The sequence below is a fragment of the Epinephelus fuscoguttatus genome, linkage group LG2, assembly GCF_011397635.1.
Source record: "Epinephelus fuscoguttatus linkage group LG2, E.fuscoguttatus.final_Chr_v1".
In the NCBI taxonomy this organism is placed as follows: Eukaryota; Metazoa; Chordata; class Actinopteri; order Perciformes; family Serranidae; genus Epinephelus; species Epinephelus fuscoguttatus.
Genome location: NC_064753.1, coordinates 36,351,126 through 36,370,821, shown reverse-complemented (window position 1 = coordinate 36,370,821; position 19,696 = coordinate 36,351,126). Strand labels below are relative to the sequence as shown.

The window sequence follows — 19,696 nt, the reverse complement described above, 5'->3', positions numbered from 1 at the left end:
ACATCCTAATGAAATCTATTACAACGGCTTAGTGGACCAGTTCATCACATGGCATTAACACACACACACACAGATCACTTTACAAGGTAGCTTCAATATTTTCAAACCTAGACCACATTTTCCCACATTTTGTGTCTGAGTGACTATTTGGAACAACAACATTTGAAACTGGTCCAGTATTGAGCGAGAGGGCTGTAGCCTGGAGGCAAAACAGGCTGCAGTGTAATGCCTGCAGGCAACTGAACACTGTCAGTGTACTTCTATTAAAACTGCTTGTTTTCAGTAGATGGGTGTCTCAAATTGTTAAAATAAATGTCTGACAACTTATGGAGAGGATCCCTCCAGAGGTTGACCTTCTTGTTGAAGAGTAAGTTCCTTTTTTGTTCAACCAGAAACAGGCTTGAAATCTCCATCACCAAACCCACCAGACTCCATTTAATAAAGAGCAATTTTATCATGTATAGAGCCAGCATAGTTTCACATCTAACTGGGTGGATTGAGGGTTTAATTCAAGCATACCAGAGTTGTTGATAGTTTAAGCAGTGGAAAGATGAACCAAGACTGTTCTTGTGAGTTTTATTTTGTTTCTGCCAACTTTAAATAACGTTTGTTTTATGACGATAAAATTAGTGTTTATTCAAATGGGGTTTGGTGGGTTTTTACAAAAGTGATTTCTGGGCTGTTTGTGGTTAAACAAAAAGGATCATACTCTTCCACAACAAGGTCTACCTCTATAGGGTCCTTTCCAAAATGTTGTCAGACACTTACAATAACAATGTGAGCCTGTCAGTGGCAAAAACAAACACTTTTAATGAACCAAAATTGATGATGCTCAGTTGCCCGCAGGGATTACACTGCAGCATGTTTCGCCGCTGCCAGCTGCAGCCCTCTTTTTTGAACCAATTTCAAAAATTGTTTTTCAAATGAATCACTTAGACACAAAAACATGGGGCGAAAGGGTCCAGGTTGAAAAGTTACCCTTTAATGCAAGTTGTAAGACATTACTCTGGTGACGTTCATCAGGAGGACTAACTGAAATTGTCAGTAATTAAAGTGTATGTGATCAATGAGTGTTCAATGTGGAATCATCCTGCTTTAACCACCTCACCTTCCTCGTCATAGTTGGACATGTCATCTGCGATCATATTGCCGAAGTCCAGGAGGAGGTTCCACGTGTCCTTGGGAATTGAGCGCTTGTGATGCTCCTGAATGCAGCACAGTAACAGGAAAACAGTGGGGAGTTAGGGGCTGGGTATCGTTTAAAACATTATCACACGAGTATCCTTAGAGTAATACTGATACCAATAGTGTACATTTAATACCTTTATTTTTCGTACTTCATTCGATCTCTATCCTGTGAATGGAAGCATTCAGCTGTATAAAATGTCACCACCTCCACTTTGGTGGCATCTCTGCATACTGAACAGCCAACTCTGTCAAATACACCACTCCCGACGCAGACTGAACGGGTTGTAGCTGCTGCGGCAGTGAGCCAATCACACGTCACATTAAAAAGAAGGAAAGTTGTGGTGATTGGCTGTGAGCAAAACTGTACAGATAGGCTTTTTTTCTAGATCTGGGTATGAAAAGGACTGAAAGAGACATAATTTGACTTCTGCGTCTCCACATGTCGTTTGTAAATGAGACAGACACCTGACGGCACAGTGATCCTGCTTCACTGCCAGTGAACAGGGTGACACTCCCCCGACTTATTATTTTCAATGTTTTTATTGTTAGTAGTAGCAATGGTAGGTTCAGTTTGAGCATTAGTGTACTCTCTTTTAATTATTATGATTTTTTGTTTGTTTGTTTGTTTTATTTAGGTATTTCCTTTGCTACGCTTTCCTTTAGTTCACCACCTCCATCCTGCCCCTTTTCGCCCCTTTCTTTTTCATCCATCACCTTAGCGACTTCACACCAATCTGACTGTTCAGAGCACAGACACGCGCACACACACACACACACACACACAATGCATACACAAAAATCAGATCAGCACAACACATGGCAACTAACATAACCTTGTTTTCTTATCCCCTGATGAAATTTTGTCAACTGGCCTGTTGTTGTCTTTTGTCTTGCAATGAACATTTTAATAAAGGACAGAATATGCTGAACATTAAAAACATACAACATTTCAGGTATGTTTTTATAATTTCCCGCTGACACACACACACAAAACAAATAACAGGGTGAAAACAGGCCAACAACAATTTCCTCTCTCACCAGCAGGAAGCGATTCCAGAGATCCAAGAACTTGAAGCGACCTGTGAGAACTAGATTCCAGTAAGCGAGAGCCATGTCGAGGTCTAGGACACAAAGTAGAGAAAGGTTTTTTCAATATATAGACAGTATTTTTTATTCAGATAAAATCTGTAGAAACCTCCATCATGTTTTTTCCTCACACTTACCTAAACCCTTCTGGCCGGGGTTCTTGGCAAAATTAAAGGTAAACTGGTAGAAGTCTTTAAACTTCCCTGTGTCTTTCAGCTCCTGCTCTAGTCTGGGAAGGATCGTCTTTAGTTTTTCAGGACTGTCACAGCTAAAAAACAAAAAAAATCCTGCTATAAGTAGGGGCAAAGTGCACACACAAACTGGTACAATGTGAAGTCTGAGGTCATATTTAACAGAATATACATTCTGAGATTCAATATTTTCAGTCAACACAGTTCCACAAACAACTTTCACAACTTCTTACTATTTAAAATGATGGCACCTTCCCTGATGTGTCTGATAAAATATTGTAGATACCAGTATCAGTTCTGCTCACCCTAGCTCAGCCATGCCATCCAGGAACTCTTTCCTGCTGAACTCGCACTGCGTGGCCGCTCTGAACTTCCATGCCACCACAAGGATGCTCATGCTGGCTGGATCCAGCGTCAGGTCATCACAGAACTGCTGGATCCCATCAATGCCTATCTTGTTCTCATCCTGGGGGTCTGCAACAACAGATGTAAGGAGTGAGCAAAACACTGCCAAAATATAACAGACGAGACAAGCAAACAGTGCGGCTATTAAAGGAACAGGCACATCAGAGACAGGCCACTAGCCCAGCAACTACTCATGTGTGCACACCTGTGTTCTGTGTAACTTAAGATCCAGACGTTCAGGTTTTTACCAGAGGTTGTATTCTTCAGAGGTCTCTTTCGCTCCAAAAACAAACAGATTTTCTGACAGTATATCCCCCTAAATCCTTTAAAAATAGTTTTGGGCCTTTAAAATTAGTTTTGAAACACTTACCTTTGTATCTGTTGTAGAGCTGTTCCAGCTTCTTGCGGTCCACTGAGGTTTTCATGGATTCTTTGTAGTAGAGGTCTGGGTTCTGGAAGTAGTTGTCTGTGGCGACTTCTAGTTTCCAGTCATTCTGCGTCAGGCAGTACACGGCTGTCCTCTCCCCTGCCTGCGTGAAGGACATGAACTGCCGAACCTTGTCCTTCTGCGATGACTTCAACTTGTGCTGTAAGACAGGCAGCGACTCTTTGTAAATGCAGGGCTGGAGTAACCTGCTGGCCCGGGCCTACTAAGCCCCCCCAACACACACATACACATCCTCAGAATAATACTACCTGACCTTTGTTGAGGGTGTGCACCATGTAAGCAAAGTGAAAATTAAAATTTTTAACGCAGAGCTTCAAGGTTGTGTTAAAATGCAGACACCCTCACCATTTCAGCATATTACCAAAACAAATGATCAAAGTTGCAACGGGATCCCTGAGGGTCTGGACCCCTGAGACAGGTGCCTACATTGCCAGGTTGGTAATCCAGTTTGGGGTAAAATGAGATGCAGAGACATGCATGTGAAGTTGGGGCTGCATTTCAACATAACACAGAAGACACACCTGGATAAGCATGCATGAATTTGACTTCCACTGAAACCTCATGGCTGGAAACTATTTAATGTGTATATAAACATAGTTGGATGTGGATTATACTTAAATAACACGTGCCACATGATAAAATCTGGTGCATACATTAAAAAAAAGTACGGTAAAAAAGTAAGAGTCACATCATGCGTGCAAAAGCCTGTATGTTAGTATGAGTGCACAAAGGTTAACACTGTTACTTCCAAATGCACCACCACAAGGTCCCGTTAGTTTACACAAATACCTCCTCGTGCTCATTTAATCTAGACGGTCATCGGGAGGATTGCACGTCTTTTGCAGAGCTGCAGACCTGACCCACCCGATGATCAAACAGCAAATTCACCGTGACAGGCCAGTGTTCGGTGACCCAGTTTCCCCGGGAAGGGGGACGTTTGATCCTGCAGGCTGTCTCTCCTGACCCGGGGCAGCAGCACCACAGGCGAGTTACCAAAAAGGGAAAGGTACGTACGGCAAGTGCGGGACTCCGAGCTCAAAATACCAACAACTGACCTTCCATTTCCCTCATATTCCCGACACACATCACCCTGGCAATGCGACACTTGGCTGAGGACACCCCGATCCCCCGTATCGGTGTGTCCCCTTAACGGCAGTGACAGCCGTTACCGGCTTTTGGACTTGTTTAACGGAGCTAAATAAAAGCCCCGGTTTCTCATTTTTAATCGTACCTACCATTTTATCACACGCTGTTTTGGCCCACTTGATATCCAATTACCTCTGGTGCGCATGCGTGAAAAAGAACTGCGCTACCGTTAAGGCGCTGGGTTCATGGGAAATGTAGTTCTGTGGTGCTGAGTCCAACAGGCCGTGTTTTGACACCATTAGCTTAGCTTAATGTCTTTCTTTATTAACAGACAGCTGTTTCGCATTCATTGTTTATCCAATTGCTTCTACTGAAATATATTTAAAGTAAAGGGTCACTTTATGTAACTGTCTTGTTGCCGCCATGTTAAAATACGTTGTGTAAGACAGTCGATGAAACTCAGCTTTGAACTTATTTAAACTGCACTGTTACTATTAGTAAAGACATTTTATAACGTCAAGCGACTGTGACGACAAGTTAAAGCATATTTAACCAGGCAACCGCTTTCTGTCATTGGTATCAGTGCACTTCACACGGTGGAGCACGAAAACATAACACCTGAAAAACTACAACTCCCATCTCGAGGCTGATCGAGATGTTTCGGAAGTAATCTTAAAATTGATCAAAGTTATACAGACGCGATTATATTCAGAAAACAATGCAGCAGTTATTTAATTTTCACTCGCGGTGTATGTTTACGTTATACTGTGTCACGTCTTGACGAGCTAACCCCTTAAAAGTTGGTGGTGTTAATGTAGCTATTAGGCTAATGCTAGCAAAGTTGTGTTAGCTTGGTGTCATGGGAGTGTGTGTGGACTCAGCTGGCTGGAGCTGGTCTGACAGCTCTGAGGAATTTGAGGGCTAACTTAGCTTTACTTAGCTTTACAGGGTACAAAACAACTTTATACACACCAGCACTGGCACTACTCTAACACGGGTTTCATGAACAGCAGTCGCACCTACCCGGACGAAGTAGCGCTAGCATCCCATTTGGTAGCACGAATAATGTCACCCTCGGTTGGAGGTCGAAGTAAACATGAAGTTAGTCGCCAAGTAGACCGGTGAACGCCTGCATCGACGCTGGCTTCAGCTATGTGGCAGGGGGAGGAGGGGTGTCGGTGGTGGTGGTGCGGTGGTACAACAGCATGATTGTTCCCTTCTTCTTCAGCTTCTCCTTCAGTCGTGGAGTGGAGTTGGGATCCAGGACAGTGCACATATTTCGCAGGTAGTTGCAGCCTTTCTTTCGTTATCTGTTTCCACTGATGAGCTCAGAGAAAAGATTTGAGTAATCTGTGTTAGGGACATTGAGCTAATTCATAATTTCAGCGCCCCGTGGTGTTCCCTGAATCATCATTTAGGACTGGGGTGTGTGCAGCTTTGTATGATGTTACTCTTGGCTGCCACGGTTGATTTGATCTCCACTGTAGTTTGTTACTTATTTACATGCCATTTGCATGGTTGATATTCAGCTGTTTGTACTTATGGATTTAGATATGTACATGCATCCATCAGTAGAGAACAACCTTTATGTTTTTAGTAGCCAAAATTGACGAGCAGGCAAAACTTGGGTGCGGATCAGTGACAGAAATGCACCTTAAAAGTAGAGTTACTTGTACTTTACTGACATGTCATGCCACTTCATATTTCTACTCCACTACATTTCAGAGAGAAAAACTGTACTTTCCACACCATTACATTTCTTTAACAGCTACTGTAATACTTTTCAGATTGAATTATGATCATTTAGGCCTGGAAATGTTTCTATAATATATTGATCTTGCAATATGAGACCAGATATGCCTTTTCCTGGTTTTAAAGGCTGCATTTCACCACAGAGATTTCTTTTTCTGAACTAACCAGACTTATCTAGCTGTTATATTATTTGCCTTTACCCACTTAGTCATTATATCCACATTACCAATGATTATCAGAAATCTCACTGTGTAAGTATTTTAAGAAAGCACCAATAGTCAAACCTCACAGTGAGATTTTTTTGTCAACACTATTGTGACATTTCATTTTCTCCTGTGATCATCTTAAGAAATATGATGCATTGCTACAAATTAATCCACCCAACTGTGCTATTTGTTTCTAGCAACAGCACCAGAGTGGCTGCAGTCCAGTCATAGGAAGAAGGACAGAGGAGGAGTTTTGGAAAGTTAAACATCATCCAGCTTGACTCATGCTCACAAAGGTGCGGTCCAGCTTGAATGTGAATGCATTTGCTCATTAATGTGTAAGCAAACACATGATGTCAGGATACGAGAGGGCATCCTGTTCACTGTAAAGCAGTTTCTTAAATTGGCACACTTCTCAGGCCAAATAGAAATGCAACATCACATTAGCTGCAGGCAGAATAGCAAGCACTACTGGAATTTATACATGTGATGTGCTCAGTTGAGTCAATTGCACTTAACATAGCAGGACAAGCTGCAAATAGCAACTCAAAGCAGCCAGCAGGACACGCCTCAGGTGAGTGCACACCGCTGTTGTTTAAGCTGTTCTGCTGTGATCAAAAGATTAAACTGTCTCTTGAGATGATGCCATAAGAGGCAGAGAGGACACAAAACCACAGAGTAGCCCATAAACAGAGATTATCTATGTCAAATTTCAGGACAAATACTTTCAAGTAAGTGCTTTAAAGGGTGTGACTGGCAATTACAGGATTTTTATAATTTTCTTATTATCAACAAATCCCACGAAAAGACCAAAACAAACAAGATGTAAATCTGTCTCTCAATACTTTCCCTCTTCGTCAGCTCTCAGCACTGAGCCCATTTGTTACCACTGAAGACATAAAACTTTAAAAACAAGTCACAAATATATACTTTCATTTATATGAAAAGAAAGGCCAAATAAATCCCTAAAACAGCTGGCCACTGTGGATTTTATAAAGAGTCCGCATGCTTGACTCTGCTCCTCTAAAATATTTAACTGAATTTCTTCAGAGGCGATGTTTCAAGCTTCACATTCTTTTATCAGAATACAGTTCAGAGACACGCCTTCAAATACCTGCTAGACCTGCCTCAGCACACCAGTCAGGTTGCGCTTACAGTTTACATGCATGTCTGTGAAAACATGGATGCTTCTCACGTCTTCAGTACAGAAGCACAGAAGATCTATACAATCAGGAAAGTTTCAAGGCGGACACCCTAGTGTCACTAGTTCAGTTTTAACCAAATGTCTCCCCCTCTGATCCTGAGTTATGATGCTGAGTATGGGCCAGAAAAGTATATTTGCAGAACATCATGATGTCACAGTGGAGCTGACCTTTGACCTCCTGAATATAAAATGTTATCACTTCATCATTGTATTCTGTTAAGTGACCTTTGACTTTCGACAATAGGATTGTTCGACCATCAAATTCTAATGAGTTCATTGCTGAGTCCAAGTGAATGTTTGTGCCACATTCGAAAAAAAATCCTGACATGTTCTTTCGATATCACGAGTATAGTCTAGTGTGTGGACTCTGTTTTTCTGTCTTTTGTATGATCTCTTGTTCAGCACCGAGTGTGCATCGTCTGGATGTGTGTGATTTTAGCTAACATTGCTCAACCAGAACAAAGTAGTGTCTTTGTGAGGGACTATTATCAGCTGCAGAAGATGTGTGAAGCATCCATGTTTTAGAATATGTAGCTTCTTTGCAGCCACTTCCATATTTGAAGCATTATCTACTATCATGGTCACAACTTTGTATTTTGTCATGTTCCTCTGGTAGTTCACCACAAGCTCATGGGTTTTGGTGATATTGAGATTCAGGTGATTGTCGTTGCACAAAGTGATAAAGTGAGAAATACACTTAATGCCTTTTATTAAACTTCCTCGATGTCTTCACTACATAGTATTTTATATTAATATGGACAGACATGGATGTAAACTGCAGCTTGACTGGTTGGGTGAGACATACAACTATGAGAGCGGTTATTCTAGTTGGACATGAATAAAGGTCTGTGTCACAAAGATAGTTACTGTAAAGCTTTGGATACACAGACTGCACTTGTTAGCGGGATCAATTCATTGTTGTTTTAGTCTTTTCATGGGATTTGATGACAATAAGAAAAATATATATCTCCAGAGGAGCTTTAAGCTCTCCTAAGCTCTCCTGACATTCACCCTACACGTTTTAAATCCCCATATATTGTAGTTCTCCTCTTTGTTGTTCTATATTTGTAACAACTGCTCTCTTTCTTTTTCCATTCCCAGATCTCTTTCTCCTCAGCACTCTTCACACTCTGGTGAAGACAGACATAGAGGTTTGGATGCAGGTTGTATGTTGGCTGCTGTGCCTTGGCACAGCGGGGGCACTTGGTGCGCTGCACAAGGACCAAGTGGCCCAGCACGCCATCAAGCTTTATCGGAGCAAGGGGGCCACACACGGCCACAGCTGGGTGGCCAGCAACTGCAAGCGGCTCGTTGGTCTCCTGCGTCAGAAGAATGTGGTCGTCAGGAAGCTGGCAGCCGCCGCTAATGGTGTTAGACGAGACCGGACCCTTTCAGAGCCAGAGAGGCTCTTCCAGGTACCACACTGAGAATAACTATCAGATGGAACAAACACCTTTTGTTTGGATCATAATGAGGTTATACATTAGTGACTGTTTAGCTTTGTTTTTACTAGCCTGCGACAGTACTTACAGTAGTGTGTGAAACATAAGGTTGGCAGCTTGTCACAGTGGTGTCATTGACCGTCTATGTGTTGACACAATAGCTCCACAATAATGCCTGTTCATATTTCACAGATCAGGTTTCCCATTTACACAGGAGATGGCCTGCTTTGATTACAGCTGCAACTAACAATTACTTGATAAGCAATTAAAATGTTGCCGTTTCACAGAGCTCCCCTTTTGATGTCTTCAAATTGCGTTTTTGGTCAACCAACAGATTAAAACAAAGAAACTAACTTAAATTACCAATGGTACAAAACTAAAATGCAGCAAATTATTCAGGGTGTCTGCAGGTCCTTAGAAAGTCTTACATGTCTTAAATTCAGTTTTCTAAATATTAGGCCTAAAAAGACACAAAATAGTCTTAAATTTGAATTTGTGATGTCTTAGTTGCCATAAACTATTTATCTAAATTTCTTTATCCATCTTTTCTTTTTGTGAAAATAAGTCAGGCTCTTTTGCTTGCAAGTCCACATTTCTGATAATACAAATGTTTACAACTGACCATTTAACCTAATACTGTCTTTTTACCTTATATTTGCACTTACCAGCTGGCAAAATGTAGATTAACCTAAGTCGCTTTAATAACCATATTCCTCCATAAAACCTACCTATGCACAGGACCACATATATACTACTCACTTTTGAATAAGAAAAAGAAGATTTGTCCAAAAATCAGTTGTAAATTTGGTTAAAAAAATATCCTTAAAAAGTCTTAAAAAGCACTAAATGTAAGTGTCTGATATCTGTTGACACCCTGTTCTCACATGGAAGAAGCTAGAACAGGAAAATATTTGGCATTTTTTCTTGAATGGTGACTTAAATGATGAATGGGCTATCAAAATTGTTGCAGATTTTTTTTAATTGACTTATCAGCCAATCAAGTAATTGTTTCAGCTGCGGATTAGATAATGGCCTGACACCACACCAGGCAGGTTAAATGGCTTCTTGTTAAAGCTCCATAAAACATTTCCACCCAAATCAAAAGATTAAACGGTCTCCTGAGATGACACTAGTGGGAAGCACAGAGTGCATAAAAGCACAGAGTAGCCCACATAAAAAGAGATTATATCAAATTTTAGGACAAATATTGTGATTATAAGTTCTTTAAAGGGATGCATGGGAATTCCTGTATTCTTTTGATTTTGTTATTATAAACACATCCTATGAAAAAACACTGAGAACATTTTTCTTAGGCACCTAAATTGCTCTCATATTGTGTTTCAGAAATGAAGACCATATGAAAGAGCTTTGGTAGAGGGGATGTCAGATATTTCACAGTGTAATGACTGACTGGTGTCTCCCTGTCTGTGTTCAGGTTCACACTCTGGAGGTTTTCCAGAAGGAGCTGAACGAGAGCGAACACCTGGTGTTCCAGGCGGTGCACAGCCTACAGAGGGCACTGCAAGGAGACTACAAGGATGTGGTCAACATGAAGGAGAGCAGCAGGCAGAGGCTGGAGGCCCTCAGGGAGGCAGCCATAAAGGTGAGGGCCTCTTGGTCAGCAGTGTTTAACAGAGACTCCGACAGAGTGCAGGAGAGAGTCGCTGATACATACATGTTAGTCTAAAGTGTTGGTGTTTCTGATACAATGTATAGTAATATGTCTATATATGTTTTCATATTAATTATGTGTTTAATCTATAAAATATCAAGAAATAGTTAAATATTCCCTGTTTTTTTTTTTTTATTCTTATTTTGGGGGTGAACTGTCCCTTTAATATATCTGTAAAGCTACCTGCTAATACACACCTGTCACCTTCCAGGAGGAACAGGAGTACGTGGAGCTGGTGGCTGCTGAGAAGCACCAGCAGGAGGCTGTGAAGAACGCTTTAACCCAGAATAAGACTCTGTCCATCCTCGATGAGATCCTGGAGGATGTCAGGAAGGCAGCAGACCGGCTGGAAGAGGAGATCGAGGAGCACGCCTTCGACAACAACAAACAGGTCAGCAAACAACAATATTCACAGACTGGTTACTTAATCGATTTCAGACACTCTGAGGCTGATTTGACATGACGCCAAAAAGATTATGACTGCAAATATATTTGCTTGTTCAACAAAGCATGAAATTGAGCCTCCGTCCACACCCTGTTTGTGTAGATGAAAGGAGTAAATGTAGAGGCAGTGCTGAGAGTGGAGGATGACGAGGAGAATGGAGGGAAGAGGAAGAACAAGTCAAAGCAAAAGGAAGTGGAGGATGACCTCGGGCTGAGCATGCTCATTGACTCGCAGAACAACCAGTATGTCCTGACCAAACCACGAGACTCTACGATGCCCAGAGCAGACCATCATTTCATCAAGGTCAGTTCATTCCTCCCACTCAGGTCTCATCCTGTTGTTTACATAAGAAGTGCAAAGTCTGTATTCATTTGTTTTTCTTATATTTATAGTTATATTGTACCACCATGTTTTTTGCAACAGGACTTGGTGTCGGTGGTGATGCTGTCACTGCCCTGTGGTTGGATTTGCAGCCTGGTCGGTCTCCCTCCCATGTTTGGATACATCATCTGTGGGGTCCTGCTCGGTCCCTCTGGTCTCAACAGCATCAAGGTGTGTGTGCGCGTGTGTATGCGCGATTACAGTGCCAGCATGTCAGATCAGACGTGAAGAACGACACCAGTCTGTGCTATTTGTTCATGTCTCAGTGTCTGTCTCTGTGTCTTGTTGCAGTCTATGGTCCAGGTGGAGACTCTGGGGGAGTTGGGTGTGTTCTTCACCCTCTTTGTGGTGGGATTGGAGTTCTCACCTGAGCGCCTTCGAAAGGTAAATGAGGGATTTGAATTGACAAAAATTTCCATTTTCATCAGCAGTATGGGACTATACGCAACAAGTGAGCAGCCCACGCTAATTTCATGGGGCTTTTTTTGGGCGTGCAAATTGAGGCAAGTGGCTCATTATTTTTCATCCCCGTTTTGACTGGCATGAAATTGTTGTGGCCATTTTGGTTACATTAAGTCTCTTTTCCTTCAAAAAAGGGCTGAATGCCGGCTTTAACCATATCCATACAGTGGGGAATCACTAGTTACTGGCAGCTTTGCTTCATCCAATGAGTCAGACTGTTTTGAGACTTTCTCCCAAAGTCTCTTTTCTTTCATCAGTAGCTGGATTCAGGCCTTTTAGCCTATTCAGTACTGCACAGAGTCACAGCCTAATTTTTGGGCTAAGCATCCCGCAGGGCCACAACAGTAGAAGTGTCAGGAGCCAGGAACAATAGGCAACAAAATGTCCAAGCAGGAGGACAAGCAGGCAGAAGCACAAGAGTGTAGCTTCTGTTCTCTCTGTGGTTCTCTAGGTGGCACAGGCTTAGGGATAGTATACATACACACATATACAAGGGCTTGAAGAGCTGCAGCCAGAACCAGCACACAGTCAGGAGCCAAAAATGAGCAGAGGAGAGCATGAGCCCTTTGTCCTTAGCCGAGTTTAAAGACTTCTCTCCAGGTGAACAGTTTTGCTGGCCCAAAATGCTAGCTGCTCCCCCATGAGTGAAACTAGTCAAACATAGTGCGGTTATTTTTCCTTTTTATAGAGTTATAATGAAAGATTTTCTACGTCACATTTTGATTCATCCATATCTAAAAGTTGAGCTCTGTCACCTGCAGAACAGTATCAAGCACTTGATATTTTCAATATCAATCACTAAATACTGCCTGATAAGTTGTTATATGTTGAAACAACATATAAGGACCTCTGTTACCGGGCCAAATACCATTCAACTAAATACTTAAGTGTATGCGTACCTTTGTGCACAGCGAATGAGTGAAGCAGTGATTCTCTGTCACAGAAATGCCTGTTCTCTGGAAGAGAGCAGGGGTACAGTGTTGTAGTCAGCTTACATTTTCACACTGTCTGATACTACAGAAAGGTCATTGGTCAAGGTCAGGGTTAGGTTATAGTTGGGGTTCATTTTGGGGTAAGTCTTGAGGAAATTAATAAGTCTAATGTCCCCAGAAGTGACACAAGTAAACACCTGTGTGTCTGTATGTGTAGGTATGGAAGACATCAGTCCAGGGGTCGTGCTACCTGAGTCTGCTGATGGTGGGGGCCGGTCTGTTGTGGGGACAAGTCCTGCGTATTCGACCCACACAGACTGTCTTCATTTCCACGTGTCTGTCCCTGTCCAGCACCCCACTCGTGTCCCGCTTCCTGGCAGGGGGGAGCAGAGGGGACAAAGAAGGTATGTATGCATGTCTGGGCACGTAAAAGAACATAGATGTGAACAAGTAGTAATACAGCACCCTGTATGTGTTTCCAATGCAGTTATACATCAGTAAAACAAACTGCTGTGACACTGTGTAACCCCATATATTAGAAATACTGTATTTAGATCAATTCTTGATGACCCAGTGTTCAATAATGTGTGTGTATGTGTGTGAGACAGGTGATCTGGACTACAGCAGCGTTCTCCTGGGGATGTTAGTGATGCAGGATGTTCAGCTCGGCCTCTTCATCGCTGTCATGCCGACTCTGATCCAGGCACAGAGTGGAGAATCTGAGAGGTCAGTTAGCCTTTTTTTGTGTGTGTGTGTGTGGGTGTGTGTGTGTGTGTATGTGTCATTTCCTCAACCGAAAATGCACACACAGCTTTTCTAAACCTGTTGTTCCCCTTTGTGAAGCACAGCTTCCTGTTTGGAAGTCTGCGCGTGTTGTACCTCCTGGCCCAGGTCCTGGTCTGTCTGGCTGCTGTGCTGCTGCTGTGTTTGTTAATCAAATCGTTCCTGATTGGCCCGTATTACAAGAAGCTGCATGCTGAGAGCAAAGGCAACAAGGAGATCCTGGTGCTGGGGATGGCAGCCTTTGTCTTTTTCATGCTGACGGTACACACTTTGATTTTAATCATTTGTTCTTAACAGGATACCTGTTTAAACTACGTAAATGAAGTTATGGGAATGAGGGAAGAAATTATGGAAAAGTTTTGAAAATTTAGTGGTACAAATGTGTGGGATCCCTGTTCTCAGTTGTGTGTGTTTATTTTTCTCTCACTGTCTGACTCTGTAGGTGACAGAGTTTTTGGATGTTTCTATGGAGCTGGGCTGTTTCCTGGCTGGAGCTCTGCTGTCCACACAGGGTCACATGGTCACCGCAGAGGTCATGGGATGCATCGAGCCGATCCGAGATTTCCTCGCCATCATCTTCTTTGCTTCTATCGGTCAGATCCAACATCAGATTGCAGCTTTATTATCATGTTACACTTTAGTACCAGTGAAATTTAACTGAACCATCATGTGTGTTTGTGTGACACCGCAGGTCTCCACGTGTTCCCGACATTCGTGCTGTATGAGCTCACCATTCTGCTGGTGCTAACGCTCACACTCGTCATTATGAAAGTACAGCACTGTTCTGTTTTTGCTCTTCCTCTTCAGTTAGCTTTTGCCACACTCTCACCCCCTCCTCTTCCCACTCCTCATTTCTTCCCAGTTCGCGATGGCCGTACTGGTGCTGTCAGCCATCTTGCCTCCAGGCTCTCGACACATAAGATGGATCGTATCAGCAGGTCTGGCTCAGGTCAGCGAATTCTCCTTCGTCTTGGGCAGCCGTGCACGTCGTGCTGGAATTATCTCCAGAGAGGTCAGTGATGCGTTTCTTTACTCTTCAGACAGAAAAAGGCTCAGGTGGTGCGTTTACATATTCATGACTGGAATTTGTTTTGGTCCAATTAATGTCTTTTTCATTTGCTTTTAATTCACTGCCCTGTGTGAAATAGTAAAAACAATTAATGAGATTTTCTCAGTCTCTATTGTTTACGTGTCTCTGTCTGCTCAGGTGTACCTGCTGGTTCTCAGCGTCACCACCCTCAGTTTGCTGCTGGCACCGGTGCTGTGGAAAGTTACCACACACAGATGGGTACCCAGGACCGAACGCAAAACTGTCACGTAACCGGACCGGCTTCAGGGCCAAAAGGTTCCCAGTGTACTGTAACTCTTACAAAGCCGACAGCGAGAAGCAGGAGTTAAGTCTTTTGTGGCGACTCATGTTAACACACACAATGATATGACGCAGCCTGTTGGACCAAAACTTCCTCTCCTCCTTCTTCTTGATTGACAGACTCAGTCCACCACTGTCTCTCCATGTCAAGGGCATACAACCTGGATCATCCAAGTACTGGCACCTTATACTAGGTCTTCTTTGAAAACACATTTCACACAAAAAACAACAATTGCAGCTGAACACCTTCACTCTTTTGGTAAAACTCAGCAATTGTAAAGGCTCGACATTATCTGTGACTTTAAAGGGAAAATTCACCACAATCTCTGTGGATGTCCAGTCAGTGTTGATGGTAAATGTAGTAGACTGAAGCAGTGAATTCCACAGTGTGTCTTTATTTGACAGTGAAAGCCGAGTTCCCAGCAGCAAAATCTGTTGTTTTTCCTGCAGCCAGCACCATCATTTGGCGTGACAGTGACATAGTTGGCAGCAAGGAAGAATGAAGGTTACAATATTGTAACCCTAGTTCCGTTAGCAATTGTGGAGCCCTCTGCTGGACTCTGTGGGTAATACTCTCCTTCAACCATGAGCATGATTCAGCCACTGAAATGTGCAGAGACGTAGCCAAAGAATCAGGACACGCCTGTACAAATACCTGCAGACCCCGCAGTTTATAAGGCAGTACCAGGACGTCGTCAGCTATCCTGCACCCAAGGGGTCAACAAGCACAGGAGCGACAGGACACCAAGGTAGAGGGCTCTGCCTGTTTCTAATAGAATTAGAGTAATCGTAACCTTTGCTTTGCTCTCTACTGGACTCTATGGGTACATTGGGTGGAGCCTGATGAATAAACACCCTGTTGCAACATAACATTGACCCAGGCACACTGATCCTGATAGGCTAAAGGTTAGTCACCACAGCCCAACTACTTCTTCTTCAGTGGGTAAATAATTGTCATATTGGCCGTCTACATTTATATAAATTTCAGTGGCGAATGAGTGCTTGTGATTGGAGAAGAGCAGCAGAACCTGCGTGAGATAGAACAACAGGCTACTTTAGCTTGGACTTCTAGCTTCATAAACAGAACTTTCTTGTTTGCTTGTATTGCACACTAGCTACGTTTACAACAGCGGAAATGGCATCCTAAAATATGAGTGCAGAGGATGTTATGAAGAGGATACATTTTACAGTGTTTTGGCTGACTCGGTTATTCAGCAGTATTTATTCAAGCCAGAGTATACGGCGGAAGAGATTAAGTAAAGAGAGGCTGAAGCGGCCATGTGAGAGGATATGACCCTCCAGAACTTGATCGCTTACTGGTGGTGCCTTTGCTCAAGTTGCTCTCCAGTGCCAACAAAAACTGAATCATTCTGCTGCACTAAATTTCAGCATGGGCAGTGTTTGTTGCATTATTAATCAAAGTAAAAGCTTGAAAGTTTTACTCCTTATTTGCACAGAGGCTAGAGACCTTCATCAAGATCCTGAAGATAAACTGGAAAAGAAAAACCAGTCCAGCAGGGCCAAGAGGGCAGATAGACATTAATTGACTATGTTTGTCAACTACGTCTTCTATGCTCTCACACAATGCATCCTGGCACATGTAGGCACTGCCAGTGTGTCTCCATGAGCAGGTAAACGCAGCTTTCTCTATCAGTACAGCACGCACTGAGAAACTTATGACATTTACCATCGACACATAAAAGGTGGTGAAGAATCAGTGATTGAAAGCACACCTGCTCGACAGTTCAGTGCAGAAGCACACGTCCTTGATATCCTTCTAGTTCTGCTGCTTTTAATCCACTTTCTCATGCATTATGCAGAAAAACAGAATAATAATTTTGTTTTCCGGTTAAAGTCAACTGAATTCCTCTCCTTTTTATTTTCATCAGTTGTTGCACTTTCAATGTTAAGTTCTTCTAATTCCTTGTAACAATCACGGGACCATATCTGAAGGTTTAACTTCATACTGTGTCTCTTTTTTCATGTATGAGTAAAATGTTTAGGTTTTAGGTTATTGCAAATGTCAGATCTAAATCCTTACTGAAGTGCAGACCTGCTGTATTTAATCAATGGTACTTGTAGTTTACTGTAATCATTGTGCTACTGTGAATTTAGCTGTGAGGACACTAAGCGTTACCTAAAAATTACAACCATTCCTTTTACAAAGACTAACCGTCTTTATTCATTCCTTTTTTTTTTCAAACTCTTTTCAAACTCCTGTAAACTCTGATATAACACACAGTAGTCAACACTAAGAAATGGAGATAATGAATTATTAGATAGCGGCTCACAAGAACACTGATGTTACATTTAAAGGAAAATCCTGCACTAGTTACCATTGAATGTCAAACTTAACGTGCCTGCTCAACACTGCTCTGCACTAAAAGCGAGCACCTCTGTGGCATCTTGTGATGTGAACGTCCTCGTCTTATCTTACATAATGTGCAATGTGAAAGTGTATGTGTGTAAGAGCTACATACATGTTAGATTGTGTTTTATGTCTAACATTTTCCAGCAGTTTGTGTCTTTGTTTGTGTAGTTTACATACTTGTGTTGTTGGCCATGACTGTTTCGAAGGGAATTTTTTTTATCAAAATGTTTCATGTATTTTCAAACTATTTAGGTAATTCATTTATTTATTAAAAACAAGATGACAAAGAAACATTTTCTTGGTGTTAGTGTGGATTTACTTTGATCTTAGAACGCAATACTTTCTCTGGGAAACTTGAAAAATTACTACTACTAGAAATTAGAACTAATACTACTTAAAAAAAAAAAAAGGTGTTTTATACCCTCTGAAAAATACATTTCTCAGCAATGTCTTCACTTTTAAGATTCAAAGCTTTTTAATTCATAACTAGAGCTGTATTTTATGTGTTTTGATTTATAGACCTCCTGCACTGAATTCTGATTTTATTCAACTTTTCTGAACTTTTCTCTTTTATTGTGCAAACGGTATAGTTTTTTTAATCATGATTTTAACATGCTTATCTCCTCCCATCCTAGATTGTATTACCCTTAAGCTTTTAACTTTGTCCAGTTAGTCAGCAAGAAGAGTTATCTTATCGATTGATCTTGAGGTGGTGTGTGTATCGGGCATGTCACTGAGCTCAATGGAATTCCTTGACTTCCCTCCAAGATGTCTACCTTCTCTTGAATATAATGGAACAGGATGACACTCGGCCTGTGGTGCTCAAACTGCCAAGAAATACATTAATAAGGGGCGTTGGTGGCTTGGTGGATAGAGCAGGTGCCCCATGTACAAGGCTGTTGCCGCAGCGGCCCGGGTTTGACTCCAGCCTTTGGCCCTTTGCTGCGTGTTGTTCCCTCTCTCTCTCCCCCCTTCACACTTAGCTGTCCTGTCAATTAAAGGCAAAAACGCCCAAAAAAAATCATTAAAAAAAAACAAAAACCCATTAATAAAACTTGAGCAACAGCAATGTCTCTTTCCAGAAATCACGACCTGGTTACTTAAGAAAATCCACAGACCTTGTTGTGAGCAGGTTCAGTCGTCAACTGTATCACCACACAGAAGGAAGTGTGCATCTACTCTTGAATCGGGCTCGTGCTCGTAACAGCATGAGATGTCAACAATGGCTGTAACATTAGCTAGCTCAGTGGTGCTAGGTGAGCTAGCAGCTAGCAGTAGATGCACACTTCCCTCTGCGTAGTGATATGGTTGGCAACTGTAGTTCAATAGAAAGAAAATAGTTCTTGCATGAAACTGCTCACAACAAGGTCTGTGGATCATCTTGAGTAACGGGGTCGTTAACATCAGCCACTCAGTCCTGCCAGGCATTTCTTGTTTGCGTCACTCACTGTAATTTCCCTCCAGCTGTCTGTTGCGGACGTAGTTTCTGATTTTAACAGTATATGTTGCAGCATTTTAAACAAAATTGCACCTTCTCAAAGACAATAAAATGTAAACGCTCTCCAAATGCATCCATTTAACACCTTTGTAAAAGATATGGTTCCAGTTTGGACATGAATTGTCCAACCAAGAGTGACTTTTCTTTTTCTGATTAACGTTTTCATGTAATTATCTAAAGACCATCACGTTTACCACTTCTCTACACATGCTCCTGTTACTGAACACATGTACTGTCTGATGAAAGTATCGTAAAGCTTTTGCAGGAATTTGAATTTATCTTTCTTTTTCATACCGTCTGCACTGAAGCCTAGAAAGAGAAGCTGACTGTGTGTGTGTGTGTGTGTGTGTGTGTGTGTGTGTGTTTGTGTGCGTGTGTGTGTACGCTTTGTAAGCTGATAACCCACAGACTCTGCGGTCAGCAGATTTATAAGAAACCTCATCATCATCCTATTAGCGGCGCTACTGTAGACAGTAACTGTACTTGAATATACTGATGTAACAGGTACACTGCTTATGCAACAACCCCATAACTAATAGTTCTGCTTTTGTTGATGTAAACTTAACACTACATTTACTCAAATACTGCCCAAAAAGTACTTGTCCTTTACTTGGGTATTACTTTATACTTCCACTCCATCACATTTTGGAGGCATATAAGAAATATTTTTACTCCACTACATTTGTCTGACAGCTTTAATTACTTTTCAGATTAGCATTTTTCATACTTCATAAATTAAAGGATAAATAAACTCTTTAAAAACGCTCTTGGATCA

At 42.0% G+C, this 19,696-nt stretch overlaps 2 protein-coding genes across 7 annotated transcripts in view; one reads left to right on the top strand and one right to left on the bottom strand.

Moving 5' to 3' along the window:
• dcun1d2b (DCN1, defective in cullin neddylation 1, domain containing 2b) overlaps positions 1-5,565 on the bottom strand; it is an 8,153-nt gene extending 2,588 nt beyond the window's left edge. The window contains exons 1-6 of one of the 3 annotated variants that reach the window (XM_049597241.1): positions 5,428-5,565; positions 3,241-3,457; positions 2,771-2,939; positions 2,412-2,542; positions 2,227-2,309; positions 1,109-1,205 (exon numbers count right to left, since the gene is read on the bottom strand). In XM_049597241.1, coding sequence (XP_049453198.1) covers positions 1,109-1,205; positions 2,227-2,309; positions 2,412-2,542; positions 2,771-2,939; positions 3,241-3,415 — 655 coding nt within the window. In that variant the 5' untranslated portion in view covers positions 3,416-3,457; positions 5,428-5,565. Of the gene's footprint in view, positions 1-1,108; positions 1,206-2,226; positions 2,310-2,411; positions 2,543-2,770; positions 2,940-3,240; positions 3,458-4,107; positions 4,528-4,553; positions 4,711-5,427 lie in introns of those variants that run through there. The other 2 variants (XM_049597240.1, XM_049597242.1) reach the window with 2 other exon arrangements.
• Positions 5,566-5,568: 3 nt separating this feature from the next.
• Positions 5,569-17,698, top strand: tmco3 (transmembrane and coiled-coil domains 3). Of its 4 annotated transcripts, none has more exons than XM_049597239.1 (15): positions 5,569-5,689; positions 6,560-6,658; positions 8,668-8,981; positions 10,444-10,611; positions 10,892-11,071; positions 11,228-11,428; positions 11,549-11,677; positions 11,798-11,890; positions 13,118-13,304; positions 13,509-13,626; positions 13,749-13,944; positions 14,126-14,276; positions 14,375-14,424; positions 14,546-14,695; positions 14,891-17,698. In XM_049597239.1, the coding sequence occupies exons 3-15, from the start codon at positions 8,724-8,726 to the stop codon at positions 15,002-15,004; spliced, it is 1,995 nt and encodes a 664-aa protein (XP_049453196.1). In that variant the 5' UTR covers positions 5,569-5,689; positions 6,560-6,658; positions 8,668-8,723; the 3' UTR covers positions 15,005-17,698. The 4 variants fall into 4 exon arrangements, with proteins under 4 accessions (XP_049453196.1, XP_049453195.1, XP_049453192.1 ...); XM_049597238.1 differs by having other exon boundaries at positions 14,375-14,454; XM_049597235.1 differs by having other exon boundaries at positions 14,375-14,695.
• The last annotated feature ends 1,998 nt before the right edge of the window (positions 17,699-19,696 follow it).

What these genes read in the sequence shown, in the direction of transcription:
- tmco3 (XM_049597235.1), top strand. Translation starts at nt 8,724, where the DNA reads ATGCAGGTTGTATGTTGGCTGCTGTGCCTTGGCACAGCGGGGGCACTT. An exon ending in CTGGTCTCAACAGCATCAAG is followed by an intron (nt 11,678 to 11,797) that starts GTGTGTGTGCGC and finishes GTCTTGTTGCAG; the next exon opens with TCTATGGTCCAGGTGGAGAC. An exon ending in CACCTGAGCGCCTTCGAAAG is followed by an intron (nt 11,891 to 13,117) that starts GTAAATGAGGGA and finishes CTGTATGTGTAG; the next exon opens with GTATGGAAGACATCAGTCCA.